Source organism: Ovis canadensis, chromosome 12, assembly GCF_042477335.2.
Source record: "Ovis canadensis isolate MfBH-ARS-UI-01 breed Bighorn chromosome 12, ARS-UI_OviCan_v2, whole genome shotgun sequence".
Lineage (NCBI taxonomy): Eukaryota > Metazoa > Chordata > Mammalia > Artiodactyla > Bovidae > Ovis > Ovis canadensis.
The window spans coordinates 13,266,858-13,282,076 of record NC_091256.1 but is presented as its reverse complement, the minus strand read 5'-3'; the positions used below and the strand labels follow the sequence as shown (position 1 = coordinate 13,282,076).

Sequence of the window (15,219 nt, the reverse complement as noted above, 5' to 3'; positions counted from 1 at the left end):
CTAGATATTTAGAGAACAGATCAATCAGAAAGCAAATTTTACTGGAAGAATAGATCAGCAAATATAAAATTACTTGTGTATTTCAGGACAATAGTGACTATCCTAGGAAAACCATACTATTTCACAAGTGCCTGAACTTCAAAAAAGTGTCCTATCATTTGCAAGGCCTTCCCTCTGAAACAGAGCTTTACAGATGCGTGAAGTGGCTCAGTGAAACCAACAGGCTTCAAAATTCAATGTAAGTTCAAACTCACACTTCAGTATGAGAGCAGAGTCTCTTTGCTCTCACTGTAAAGAGCAAATCTTTATTAGAAATGGTTTTTTTTTTTTCAACCTGTTTGTTTCAGTAAACTATTGAAAAATACCCAATCTAAAGAGATTACCAACTTGGGTTTTCTTCAAAGAACAATGTCACCTAAAATCTAATCTGAAGCTCACAAAGGAATGAGGAATGGAGGCTTCATGTAGGAATGGAGAAAGAAAAAAGTCTCATTATTTGGAAATGAGTGAGACGGTTATATTTTAGCTGTATACAGTTTATTCACTTATCTCTAACACACCATACTTCAGACCCCAGCAGCCAGTTTCCTTCACAATACTAATAAATTAAACTCAAAGGGCAATATTTAAAATATGTGGAATCAAGCAAAAGGTCAGGCGAATTGGCATTCAAGTAACAGAAAACTAAAACCTTTAGGAAAAAAGGTTCTTCAGGGGCAGGGGAGGGGGACCTTTTAAGCAGATGGTCAGGGTAACATCACATAAAGCCCACGAAATAGTAACGCCACTGAAAAAGGGACACATAGACCTTACATGGCTCTGATGTGGCGCAATAAATGTATGAAGCACTGCCTATGAAGTCTTGGCAAAAAATTTAACCTTGAATCCATCCAAACACTATTTGTTCAAGCACTATTTGTTCACCAAAAATAGAAGAGACAGAGAGACATGTTAAACAACATCACAAGGACACAATCTGAAAATCAGAATGTGGGAATTTATAAGACAAATGAAATGATCCATTTCTTCAACAAATAAATAATATAATGAGAAGAGGGTTAAGTTTTATAGATTAAAAATACTTAGCAAGACGTATCAACCAAAAGCAAAGTGTGGACTTTGTTTGGATACTGATTTGAATAAGCCAAATGTAAGAGATATTTCTGAAATAACTGGAGTTAACATACATGAACTGGCTGCTGGGTAATATTATGGAGTAACTATTTTGTTTATTATTATTAATTCTGTTGGGTGCAATAGTGACACTGTAGTTATATTTGAAAGAAAAAAGTCCTTATCTATAAGAGACTTTTAAAGCCTGTGTCGATGAAACAAATATGGCAGAACGTTAACAATTACTAAGTCTAAGAGGTGGGTTTCACTTATACTAATCTCTATTTTTAGTATATTTGAAAATTTTCACAATGAAAAGTCAAATAAATAGTAGCAACATTTTGTGTGACCGCCATCCCCCCCAAGTCATGGCAAGACAGCATTCAATTTCCATCTAAATCCTCCCTTTTTCCCATGATCTGCCCCCTCAAAGTTAAAACTGTGATAAGGACTGAAGAAATATGATGTGACGTACCTGTAGCAGCAGTAGCTAACGTGACAAGATTCTTTCTTAGCATATCATAGAGAGGGCTGTAAAAGAGATAAAATAAAAAATTAATAATCACATGGTTTTCCATTAATATGTAAAATATATTTTTCATATGCTATGTCCCAACATTCTCTATAACACATAAAGAGGCAGAATTTTCTCCCCAGAATACATTTTTTTAAAATTATTAAGTATCAGCATGTTAGTATCCAAGCCCTTGTATCACTCTGCCCTCATAAAAAAATGTTACATTTCATAAGCTAACAGTAACCTAAGTGGGGAGATTTCCTTTAAGACTACTCCCTCCTCCTACATTTCATTGGAAGGGAGTCTTAGAAAACTGATCACAAAGCTATAGAGAGAAAGAGAACACTGACTTCTCAACTATTAATTAGCTCCTGACTGTCTAAGTGAATAACCATATACCCCATGCAGCTGGAAAATGCCACACAGCAGGTCAGAACAGCTCTAGCGTGATTCTTATGAAGCCCACCATTAACCTTTAACTGCCCAGAAACTCTACATTTCTCTTGTCAGCTCATTCTTCCTCTCTCTATAACACTGCTTCACAAAATCTAACCTAGTCACATCAAGCTCCTACCTGCGCCTTTATATACGATGTTCAATCTGCCAGAAGCTCTCCTTCAATAGGCTCTCCCAAGTATTTCATTATCCAGCTCTCAACTCAAATATCACTTCCTCAAGGAACCTTTCCTCAACTCCTAAGACCCTGAATCCCATCCCCCAATACAGTCTCATGTACCTCTTTTATGTAACACTTACCTATATAATTTTACTGTGAGGAACAGTGTTTACTGTCTGGCTACTCTTTAAACTCAATAAAATTAGACACTGTTGCTCACTATCATGTTTCCAGTACCTCATAGTCACCTGATATATGCAGGCCCAACAAATAACTTGTGGACTAAAGGATTAAATAAACATTAATAACCAATGGGGATTAAGTGGTTAGGTATAAGCACCCCAAAAGATAAACAAACACTCATTGTTTTTACCTTGGATCTTTCACAGAGAAGCTCTGACGACCTAGGAGTTCTCCCAAAAGATCTCCACCACAGTATACCATGTGCTGCTCCTGCTGATCATAAAGCTGCTTCACCATGATATACTGGCCTAGATAATGCATAACCTACATGGGAATAAAATGCCACCAAGAGATTTGTTTTGCTGCAGCCCAAAATACGAATTAAAGGAGGAGAGAAGGTTAGTTTGTTTGCTAGGGGAAGAGAGAACATATTATGGACACGACTATCAGTGCTTGTGTAAGGGCCCAACAACAGGATAGTTGCCCCCAGTCACTAAGCTCATCTACTCACTATCGTTCTGGACACTAGGAGACCCTTGCTTTTTGGAACAGAAATATACCAGTCTGATAATGAGGAAAAGTGGTGAATTTACCAGGTATCCCCTTAAAAATGCTCTCACCAGTCCAAATAAAGGGATGGGCTCTATTACTAGAAGTAATAAACTTTAAATTTGCCTGGATCATAAAAATGTTTTCCAACCCTAGGGCACACAACCACTATAGACTTTGATGTGTGTTAAGTCTTTCTGGAAAATGGAAGTACAGCGGTTAATAAGCCATCAGCACTCTAAGTACATAAAACAATTTAAGTGTTTATCAAATAAAAATTTAGTCTATCGGACCTTTCCACAGAGTTAACAAAACGGAAGGGAAGACACAGAAGTTAGTGATTCAAAAATTTTTAATTATCTAATTTTCCAAATGTTTCCTCCAGGTGGTAGATTTTTTTAAAAATTGCGTGTGGGTAGTGTGTGTGTGTGAGCGTGTGCTCAGTTGTGTCCAATCTTTTGAGATCCCATGGACTATAGCATACTAGGTCCCTCTGCCCATAGAATTCTCCAGGCAAGAATACTGGAGTAGGTTGTCATTTCCTACTCCAGGGGATCTTCCCGACTCAGGGATCGAACCAGAATCTCTTGCACCTCCTGCAATGGCGGGCAGAATCTTTATCGCTGCTCCACCTGAAAAGCCCTTTGTTTCAACTGTTTCATAGTTAGGCTCACTTGATGACACTAAGAATGTTACCACAGACCACAGAACAGACCAAAGCAGCAGTTTTTACCTTTAGTCCCTGACTTTCCAAGAATTATCAGGTATCTGCACAAAACTCTTCCCTATACTGTTTCTACTATACTGGAATAGCGATGCTCTCAGGCACACCTCCATCCCAGGCAACATGTCCCAGTATTAACAGAGCTCTCATATCTAACTGACTATCTACAGAAAAGTCAGATGAGAAAGAACGTCTACTGAAAGGAAAGGGAAGTTTTGCATTTGTGTCTATCCAACTTCCAGAAAAAAATAAATCCCCTCTAAGTATACAAAATAAGATCTTTAAAAACACTACTCTGAATTTGTACATACTACCATTCTCTTTAGAACTGGACATGGAACAACAGACTGGTTCCAAATAGGAAAAGGAGTACATCAAGGCTGTATACTGTCACCCTGCTAGTTTAACTTATAAGCAGAGTACATCATGAGAAACGCTGGACTGGAAGAAACACAAGCTGGAATCAAGATTGCTGGGAGAAATACCAATAACCTCAGATATGCAGATGACACCACCCTTATGGCAGAAAGTGAAGAGGAGCTAAAAAGCCTCTTGATGAAAGTGAAAATGGAGTGAAAAAGTTGGCTTAAAGCTCAACATTCAGAAAACGAAGATAATGGCATCCAGTCCCATCACTTCATGGGAAATAGATGGGGAAACAGTAGAAACAGTGTCAGACTTTATTTTTTTGGGATCCAAAATCACTGCAGATGGTGACTGCAGCCATGAAATTAAAAGATGCTTACTCCTTGGGAGAAAAGTGATGACCAACCTGGATAGCATATTCAAAAGCAGAGACATTACTTTGCTGACTAAGGTCCGTCTAGTCAAGGCTATGGTTTTTCCTGTGGTCATGTATGGATGTGAGAGTGGGACTATGAAGAAGGCTGAGCGCCAAAGAATTGATGCTTTTGAACTGTGGTGTTGGAGAAGACTCTTGAGAGTTCCTTGGACTGCAAGGAGATCCAACCAGTCCATTCTGAAGGAAATCAGCCCTGGGATTTCTTTGGAAGGAATGATGCTAAAGCTGAAGCTCCAGTACTTTGGCCACTTCATGTGAAGAGCTGACTCATTGGAAAAGACTCTGGGAAGGATTGGGAGCAGGAGGAGAAGGGGATGACCCAGGATGAGATGGCTGGATGGCATCACGGACTCGATGGACGTGAGTCTGAGTGAACTCCAGCAGATGGTGATGGACAGGGAGGCCTGGCGTGCTGTGATTCATGGGGTCGCAAAGAGTCGGACACGACTGAGCGACTGAACTGAACTGAACTGAACTGACCATTCTCATTATACTATACTGCCTCAATGCACATATGATAAGCAATATTTAAAAATAAAAAAAAGAAAATTCTTCATGTACCAAATAGTGTCAAGATTCATAATAAAGAGCTTATTGTGTAAACTGTCCAACTTTTCCCCTATAAAACAGTTTCCCCAAACAATATATACTTAATTCTGTCTTACTCAGGCAAACTCTGCCATGCTACTGAAGGAGACTGCATAATGCATTGTAACAACTTTATTGATACAAAAATCCACATTTTATTAAGAGTTTGGAAAAGTTTTATCAGAATTTAAAATATAAAGTCCAAAACGATGCACTTAATTTAAAGTGACACAGGAACCATGAGTATTCTGGAAAATCGGAATGCCTCCAGACTCGCTTCCTGAAGAGGTGGAGTGACTCAGGAACACAGCACTGCTAACAGGTGTCAGCTGCTCTGTGTGTGTGCTCCGTTGTGCCCAACTCTTTGTAACTCCATCGACTGCGGCCCGCCAGGCTCCTCTGTCCGTAGAATTTTCCAGGCAAGAATACTGGAATGGGTTGCCATTTCCTCCTCCAGGGGATCTTCCCAACCCAGGGATCGAACCCACATCTCTTGTGTCTCCTGCATTAGCAGGCAGATTCTTTACCACTGTACCACCTGGAAAGCCCTGATAACCTTTTATGAAAAGTCAAATAAAGCTTGATAATTTTGTTCCTTCCCTCTGTTTAAGAAGGGTTAAGATATTTACCCTACTAAATTCAAGCAGTTCAAAGAGACTAATGTTTTAATAGAGTTTTTTCCACTTAAAAAATTTAATTTGTTTTTGTTTTAAAAAAAGTTACTTAAATGTTTATTTAAAATAACTCACAGTCCTCAGAAGAGTATCTGACCAGGGATTGAGCCCACACCCTCTGCACTGGAAGCCAAAGTCTTAACCACTGGACCACTAGGGAAGTCCCAGCTTACCTCTTTAACAGTGAACATTTCACCTTGGGCACCTGCTGCTTGCAAAATCTTCAAAAGAGGCAGTTTTGGTCGTACCTGATACAAACATAAAATAAACTTGCTATGTACATCTCAATCAGAGTGGTCTCTGAAATCCAAGGGAAAAACAAACCTTAAACTTTTTTTTTAACAAACCCTGGTAGACATTTAGCATCAAGTAACTACAGATGATCAGACTATTCCTTGCTAATTTTCTGAAAAATCACATTTTCAAAAGACAGCATGTTCATATCCACTAGAATGGCTCTAACAGAAGTGCTGGAGAGGATATAAAGAAACTGGAGCCCTCAGGCACTGCTAATGGGAATGCACGATGGTGCAGCACTGTGAAACCAGGCTGGCAGTCACTCAAGAAGTTAAACACAGAACCACCATATGACCCAGCACTTCCACTTTTAGGTATACATCCAGAAGAACTGAAAGCAGGGACTCAAGTCAGTATCTGTACACCACTGTTCACAGCAGCATTATTCGTAATAGCCAAAATATGGAAATAGCCTAAATACCGCTGACCGATGAACGGACGAGGTGTGGTATACACAGATATGGAATAGTGACTCTGCCATCTTCTGATTGTGGAGTATATCTTTAGTCAAACAATTTAATCTTTTTCACTTTACATGATCGAATTTGTCTTTCTTCCTCTTACAGCCTCTTTGGTTTTGTCTTAAAGTTGCTCTTATTCTAAAGTTTTACAACACCTCCTAAATGTCCTTCTAATATTTTTTATCATTTCACTTTTTACATTTAAATCTCTTTTTTGTTTAACGTTTGAGGTCTTCCTTTGTTTCCGTCTAGAGATGGCCAATTAAGAAAAAGCCCTTTATTACATAAGCCACATTTTCCCTTATCAAATCCAAATTCCAGCTTTATCATAAGATATATAATACTATATATGGTATAATACATATGAAATAATAAACAAAATTTTTTATTTTCATGTTAAAGGAAAAGATCTGGAACAAGACACACCAAATTGATAATAGTGTTATCTTAGGGGGAGAGAACTTTGAGGGAAGAAGGGAGGAGATGGTCACAGGAATCTCTAGAGATAAGTATGTGATAAAGTCTGAATTTTTTTATAAGAATACACTTGCTATAATTACAATTTAAAACTGATTTTTAAAGAAAACAAACTAGCTACAATGAAGTGAGAAAGAAGACAAATATACAACTTGGCCCCAAATTCTCCACAAGCCAGTCATATCCTAAAACAGGGTGGTGTTTAAAATGTGCCATTTTGAGCAATCTGTAACCTTTAAATATTTATTTAACTGATGATCAATTCAAATTTATGAGCACTGATGCTATTTATGACATTTAAAAAGTAACCTTTTCTGCTCCACATAAAATCCTAGTCAGTGCAGTCAGCTACATGCCCCAATCTATTCAAAAACTTGAAAAACAGGAATGCCCAACACTAATTTACCTGATTGGTTTGTTCCGGCGAGATCCTGCAAGCACTGTCAGATGCTGGACACTGGGTAGAGGTGGAAAATGATGTCATTTTGGCAGTGAAGTGAAGTGAAGTCTGCTGTTAAGTTTAAACGGAAAAAAAATTATAAAATGTCTTCTAAAGTAGAAAATTCTCTTTAGGATATAGAAAAAAAAGCAGCAAGCAGAAGTAAAAAAAGCCCCATGTATCAGAGCACCCTACACAAGTGCAATATACCCATGCTTCGGTTCTTCTGATCACTTTCTAGCTGATTCTGCAAAAAACAGAAGAGCATAATTAAGAGCAAAAACCATCTATGCTTCCCTTGAGTGAAGTCTGCAAGAAAAATCTGTTCAGGCATGTTCCAGCCTCTACAGTGATGATGATGAGGACACTGTGTCAGCTGAAAGTGAAACTTACAATCACTCCCTCCCCTGTAGATCACACAGTTCTCCAGCATCGCCTCCTCTTTTGGACAGCGCTCAAGAGCACCCCCTAGGAGACAGATGCAGGGCTGAGGGAATTACCAAGATTAAGTAACAGGTTTAAGATTCCCAGAGCATGCCTAGGAAAACCTCTGCAACATGTTGAAACATGTCTTGGCAAGAGACCACAGGAAAGTGAGTCAAAATATTCAGTATCAGTTCAAGCAGCTTTTAAAATGTGCCAAGCCCGAAGAGTATATAGCAACTAAACACCTACAAAATGGGTTAAACCAAGGTGGACATACAGCATCAAAGGAGAGATACATGAATTTAATAAAGAGTAAGTACGGTTTAATTATTTTTCACCTTTTATCTCTTGTCATTTAAAACAAAACAAAAACCCTACAGGGGTTTCCCTGATGGTCCAGTGGTTAGGAGTCCACCTTGCAATACAGGGAACACCGGTTCCATTTCCGGCCGAGGAAAATCCCGCATGCCGCAGAGCAACTGAGCCCATGCACCGCTGCTGAGCCCACGCACTGCAGCTACTCAAGGCCTGCACGCCCAGAGCCCACGACGACTAGAGAAACCACCACACACCTCGACAAAGGGTAGCTCCCACCTGCCACCACTAGAGAAGGCCTGAAGGCAGCGACCAAGACCTACCACAGTCAAAATTAAACATATTCCTATTTTAAAAAAACTATAGAGAAAGAAAAAATTTTAAATAAACTTGCATTTACCTTCAGAACTTTTTCTAGTAAAAAGCTGATAAAAGTCAGCAAAATGTACAAATAAAATAAAATCAACAGAGTCTGGTTTGCAGGTCTGAGAAGACTTACTAAAGACAACGAAGTATAAATTCAACCCTCAGGACTTCCCTGCTGGTCCAGAGGTTAAGAACCTGCCTTCCAGGGTCTGATCCCAGGTCAGGGAACTAAGAGCCTTCACGCTGTGGGGCTCTGGAGCCCAGCCACCACAACGCTGCGCATCTCAACAAAGAGCCCACGGCGCATTCTAAGACCCTACAACTAAGATCTGACGCAGTCAAAACTAAAATTTTTTTTAGTGCTACTCTAAATTAATTAATTAAATTCAACCCTCTTTCTATCAGCTTCCCTTGTTATAAAATGGAAGTCAAACAGGGTACATAACTTGTCATTTTAAAGCAGCCAGCTCTTTTTTCTTATGAATTTATGGCTGCGCTGGGTCCCCACTGCTGCACGAGGGCTCCCAAGTTGAAGGGACGGGCTTCCTCTCTAGCTGTAGTGGGAGGGCTTCCCTCGCTGCAGGGCGCAGGCTCCAGGGCACACAGGCCGCAGCAGCCGCGGTGCATGGGCTCCGTAGTTGTGGCACCATGGTCTTAGCTGTCCTGGAACATGTGGGATCTTCCTGGACCAGGGATCAAACCCGTGTCCCTGCATTGTAAGGCAGGCTCCTAACCACTGGACTCCCAGGGAAGCCCTGAAACAGCTAGTTTTTAAGTGGCATTTCAAACCTATTTAAAAAAAACCCCTCATGTCCCTGAACCTACTAGTCCTAGTCTCCGATGACCGCGCTTGCGCAGGTCAGGGACCTGGGAGCTGTCCGTGCTTCCTTTTTCCTCTCGCCCTTCACAAATCTGAAGCTCTATCTTCAAAATAAAACCACGTGTCACTACTTCCATTATTACTACACTAACCCAAATGCCCATCTCTCAACTGCCTTAGCTCCTAAAGGTTTCCTTGCTCCACCCTTGCCCCTCTGGCTCCTACACCTCTTCCTTTTGTCTCTGCTTAAAATGTCAGTTTATCAATGAGGCCTTCCAAAGACAACACATTTTTGAAACTGTGCCTCCCAACCTTCCAGTATTCCCTATCTCCTTCCCTGATTTATTCCTCTCTTCTTCACTGTCCTTGTTATCAACCTATTACATAGTTCAGTTTTTATCATCTAAGACATAAGCTATAAGTGGGAAGGAATGCATACTTATTTGTTCACTAATATATATCCCCAGTGCCTAAACTGCCAACTGTATACACAGCAGAACAGCATGGTGAATACAAATACTAGTAATAGTTTGGATGGTTTCCAAAAATGGCCCGCAATGAACCACGTCTCCCTACTGGCTGTCCTACTGGAGACCACACAGAAAGGCCCTGGCCCACTTTTACCTGATTTTTTAAATAATTCAATAAACATCCACAAACTATGATTCTGACAACAGTCTACATTTAACCATAAGGTTCTCTCCTACCATCGCCTGCCTCCTCCAATCATTCTGAATCCTATTTTAATTTTCTCTTCTTTTTAAGCACTTCACTGCATCAAAACGGAATCCTAAAAAAATACATATTTTTAGTTTGGTTGCTTTCAACTTACAAAAAAAGAAGTTCATTATATGTAATTACAGGAATTTTCCCAAATAGGTATGGGTTTGGTTTATAGTTAGTTACCTGATCACTAATGATGTTATCTCCACATATTTATCAGCCATGTATATTTCCTCTTTTGTGAAATGTTGTCTTTTACACACTTTTCTAATTGATTTTTTGTCAATTTGCAATAGTTCTTTGTGTATTTTTAATATTAACCCTTTGTTAATATAATGTCCTGCAAATACCTTCTCCCAATTTTAACATCCTTTCCATTTTCTAGGTGGAAAAAAACTTTTATGGGCAAAAACTTAATTTTAATGAAATCAAACTTGTATTTATCAATCTTCTCTTTTTCAGTCAATGGTCTCTGCCTCTTCAAGGTCTCATTTTCACCAATATATGGATGGCCTTTTTTTTTTTTTCCTGTTCTATCTGCTGAATACTTTCTTGATTGACAGCCACCTCTGTTATGTAGCAACACATACTGGTGTTCACAAGCTCTCTAGTCTGCTAGGTGATCTTTCTGTCTATACAACTCCTCATCTAATCCTTACATCTTATCATGAGTCTTGTTATCCTATGGGGCAAGTCCCCAGCCATTCCTTTTTAGAAGTGACAAGCTGTTCTTGGCCCTTAACTCATCCATACAAAATTTAGCATCATCAAGCTCCATGAAAATCCTTGCTCAAATTGTTTTCCAATCATATGACATATTCCTCTGTTTATTAAGGTTTTATTTAATATCTCCTATTAAGTCTTCAACTTTCCCTTTGGAGGTCTAGCGTATTTGTTTTAGACTGATTTCTTAAGTAGATATTCTTAGACTATTGTGATGCCTTCTCTTTCACTGTTTTTTAGTGAGCTTTGCATACGTACAGAAATACAAATGACTGTCAACAAACATATCCAGTCACCTTGCTAAACTCATGATTTTGTCTATAGATCCTTCTGTTTTCTATGTAAATGACCATATCACCTACGGATAAGAATTTCCTTCCCTCCTTTCCAATTCTCGTGCCTCTAATTTCTTCCGCTTGTCTTACATCACTGCTTAGGACTGTCAGTATAATACTGATTATGCACACTGTATTAGGCATCTCTGTCTTTGATTTTAAAGGGAGTGTTTCTAATGCTTCCCTATATAACATGTTTTCTCTATATTTTCCTAATAGTTATACCTTACTGGCTTCAGAGGGTTCCTTTTCTGCCTCACTGAATCAAGACTGCTGGGAGAAATAGCAATAACCTCAGACATGCAGACGGTGGCAGAAAGCGAAGAGCAACTGAAGAACTGCTTGATGAAAGGGAAAGAGGAGAGGGAAGAGGCTGGCTTAAAACGCAACATTCAAAAAACTAAGATCATGGCATCCGGTCCCATCACTTCATGGCAAACTGATGGGGAAACAGTGGACACAGTGACAGACTTCATTTTCTTGGGCTCCAAAATCACTGCAGATGGTGACTGCAGCCATGAAGTTAAAAGACGCATGCTCCCTGGAAGAAAAGCTATGACCAACCTAGATAGCATATTCAAAAGCAGAGACATTACTTTGCCAACAAAGGTCCATCTAGTCAAAGCTATGTTTTTTTCCTGTACTCATGGACAAATGTCAGAGTTGGACCATAAAGAAAGCTAAGCATGGAAGAACTGATGCTTTTGAACTGTGGTGTTGGAGAAGACTCTTGAGAGTCCTTTGGACTGCAAGATCCAACCAGTCCATCCTAAAGGAAATCAGGCCTGAATAGTCACTGGAAGGACTGATGCTGAAGCTGAAGCTCCAATACTTTGGCCACCTGATGCGAAGAGCTGACTCATTAGAAAAGACTCTGATGCTGGGAAAGATCGAAAGCAGAAAGGGACGACAGAGGATGAGATGGCTGGATGGCATCATCAACTCAATGAATGTAAGTTTGAGCCAGCTCCAGTGATGGACAGGGAAGCTTGGCGTGCTGCAGTCCATGCGGCTGCAGAGAGTCGGACACGACTGAGCGACTGAACCGAAGAATATACCAAGGACAAACAGGCTACTATACACAAAACAGAAAATCAGCAAGAACCTACATATAACCGTACTCAGTATTTTGTAATAACCTGTAAGGGAGAGTAATTTGAAAAAGAATATGTATGTGTGTGTATCTATCTATATTTATATATATGTGTAAAACGGAATCGCTGTGTTGGATAACTGAAACATCACATTGTAAATTAACTATACTTAAAATTTTTTTAAAGAAGAATATATCATGGAAGAGTGATTTAGAAAAGGTTTTTTCTTTACGTATTGAAATGACCATGATTTTTTTCATCTTTTATTAACGTGATAAAATTTTGAATTTATGGATTTTCTAATATTAAATTCCTGCTCATCTGAGATAAATCCAACTTAGGTTTGGATATTACTCTTTTTGTATACTATTGGCTTTGATTTCCCAATACTTTGGTTAGGTTATAAAGTCTCTATGAAATAAATGTTTCCCACTGCCACGTTTTTGTCTTATTTGAATGTCAGGGTTAGCTGGCCTAACAGAATAAATTGTTTAGTCCCTATTTGTCTACAGTCTGGAAAAATAATTTTATAAAACTCGGATGTTCTAAAAAAAAAACAACAAAAAAAACTCGGATGTTCTGTCTTTGAAAGCCTCACCTACAAAACTTATAAAACCCAGTGTTTCCTTCCTGGGAAAATCTAATCGCTGCTTGAGTTTAATAAATATTTATTCAAGCTTTGTTCTTCTTCAAGCTTTGTCTAAATCTTCAAAATTGACGGCATACAGTTGATAATACTCTTAACCTTTATTCAGTGTACAGATACATCCTCCTTTCCATCTGTGATATTGTTTACTATATCTTATTACCTCTCCAACTTAAAAAAAAAGAATGTATTGTTATTTCCCGATACCACAAATTAGACACTTTGCTGTTGTTCAGTCACTAAGTCGTCTCTAACTCTTTGTGACCTCATGAACTGCAGCATGACAGGCTTCCCTGTCCTTCACCGTCTCCTGGAGTTTGCGCAAACTCATGTCCATTGAGTCAGTGATGCCATCCAACGATCTCATCCTCTGCCGTCCCCTTCCCCTCCCTCCTTCCCAGCATCAGGGTCTTTTCCAATGAGTTGGCTCTTCACATCAGGGGACCAAGGTATTGGAGCTTCAGCTTCAGCACCAATGAATATTCAGGGTTGATTTCCTTTAGGATTGACTGGTTTGATCTCCTTGCTGTCCAAGGGAGTCTCAAGAGTCTTCTCCAGCACCACAGTTCAGAAGCATCAATTCTTCAGCGCTCAACCTTCTTTAAAGTCCAACTCACATTCGTCCATGACTACTGGAAAGACCGTAGATAGCCTTGAGTACACGGACCTTTGTTGGCAAGGTGATGTGTCTGCTTCCTAACACACTGTCTAGGTTTGACCTACAATTAAGAGACATAAAATGAAATCTCCCACCATGATGGGTGAATCTGTCCACTGATCCCAGGGTGAAAGAAAGTGAAAGCGAAGTCGCTCAGTCGTGTCCGACTCTTTGCGACCCCATGGACTGCAGCCTATCAGGCTCCTCCGTCCATGGGATTTTCCAGGCAAGAGTGCTGGAGTGGGGTGCCATTTCCTTCTCCAGAGGATCTTCGTGACCCAGGAATCGAACTTGGGTCTCCCGCGCTGCAGGCAGACACTTTACCATCTGAACCACCAGGGTAGTTCTACCAATTTCACTTCATCTACTGGAAGAATTTTTCAAGATTATTTACGTTACGTTTTGGCCAAGCTGGGCCTCCCTCGCCGCGCTGGGCCTCCTTCGCCGCGCTGGGCTCTCTCTTCCTTGTGGTGACGCCCGTCTCCCTCCTCCCTGCGGTGGCTTCTGTCGCTGCAGAGCACAAGCTCTCGGCGTGCAGGCTTCAGCAGCTGCAGCTCTCGGGCTCCAGAGCATGGGCTCAGCAGTTCTGGGGCACAGGTTTAGTTGCCCTGCCACATGTGGAAACTTCTAGGACCCGGGGTTGAACCCTGGTCCCCTGCATTGGCAAGCAGATTCTTAAGCACTGGATCACCAGGCAAGTCCTATTGTAAGTATTTTTAACCCAAGGCATTCATACTTCAAACTGCTATATCTCTTGGTGCGTTCTTAATATACAGTGATTATCACTATGTCAGGATTTTTATCGTTAACTGGTGAATTGAGTCCATTTACTGTAACTGATATATATAAATCTGTCTCTATCATCTTAATTTAGCATTGCAATTTGTCCTATTCTTCATTTTAATATGTTATTACCTTTCTTGAAATTGCATCTCTGTCTCCCTGCTAGTAAGATATGAACTTAAGCACAGTATCATTTGGACTTTAAATTCTGGAACAGAACTATTTTTCTCTCTCTCTATTTTTCCTTTTCTCCTTCCCTCTCCCACTTACTCTCCCTTTTTTCCTTTTGCTTTAGCCTTTACCACAATAAATGACAAGATATTTGATTACCTTTACTTCATGTATCTCCTGTAACATTTTCTTGATTTGAATCAGTACTTATCTAGAACTGTTTTCAATGTAGGTCTTTAGGTGGCAAGGCTTCCAATATTTTATATACCTGAATATACCTGTATCATGCCCTTCTAGTTAAAGTTGGTTAGGTATAAAACTCTTTAGTTTCCCTATAAAACCCTGAAAAAACTCTTGTCTTTTTGCATTTATTGATGCTGTTCAAAATGCTAATGTCAATTCAATTTTTGCTTTTTGTGTGTGTGATCTGTTCTTCCTCTCTGAGGCTCCTATAATTTTCTTTAGCTATGATACTCTTAAATTTCACTATAACGCTCCTGGTGTTGTTTAGTCACTAAGTCGTGTCCGATTCCTGGCAACCCAATGGCTGTACCCACCAGGCTCCTTTGCCCATGGGATTTCCCAGGCAAGAATACCAGAGTGGGTTGCCCTTTCCTTCTCCAGGAGATCTTCCCAACCTAGGAATCAAACCCGCATCTCTTGCACTGCAGGTGGATTCTTTACTACTGAGCCATCTGGGGAGTCCGTCGTGTCTGACT

General features: G+C 39.9%; 1 protein-coding gene across 5 annotated transcripts in view; it reads right to left on the bottom strand.

Moving 5' to 3' along the window:
• Nucleotides 1-15,219, bottom strand: part of MDM4 (MDM4 regulator of p53) — a 39,370-nt gene that overhangs the window by 12,753 nt on the left and 11,398 nt on the right. For 3 of the 5 annotated variants that reach the window (XR_011247615.1, XM_069545216.1, XM_069545214.1), the window contains exons 2-5: nt 7,408-7,512; nt 5,940-6,014; nt 2,620-2,753; nt 1,589-1,644 (exon numbers count right to left, since the gene is read on the bottom strand). Coding sequence is in view for 3 of the 5 variants with exons in the window: in XM_069545216.1 (XP_069401317.1) it covers nt 1,589-1,644; nt 2,620-2,753; nt 5,940-6,014; nt 7,408-7,485 (343 nt within the window). In the remaining 2 variants the exon portion in view is untranslated. The remainder of the gene's footprint in view (nt 1-1,588; nt 1,645-2,619; nt 2,754-5,939; nt 6,015-7,407; nt 7,513-15,219) is intronic. The other 2 variants (XR_011247614.1, XM_069545213.1) reach the window with 1 other exon arrangement.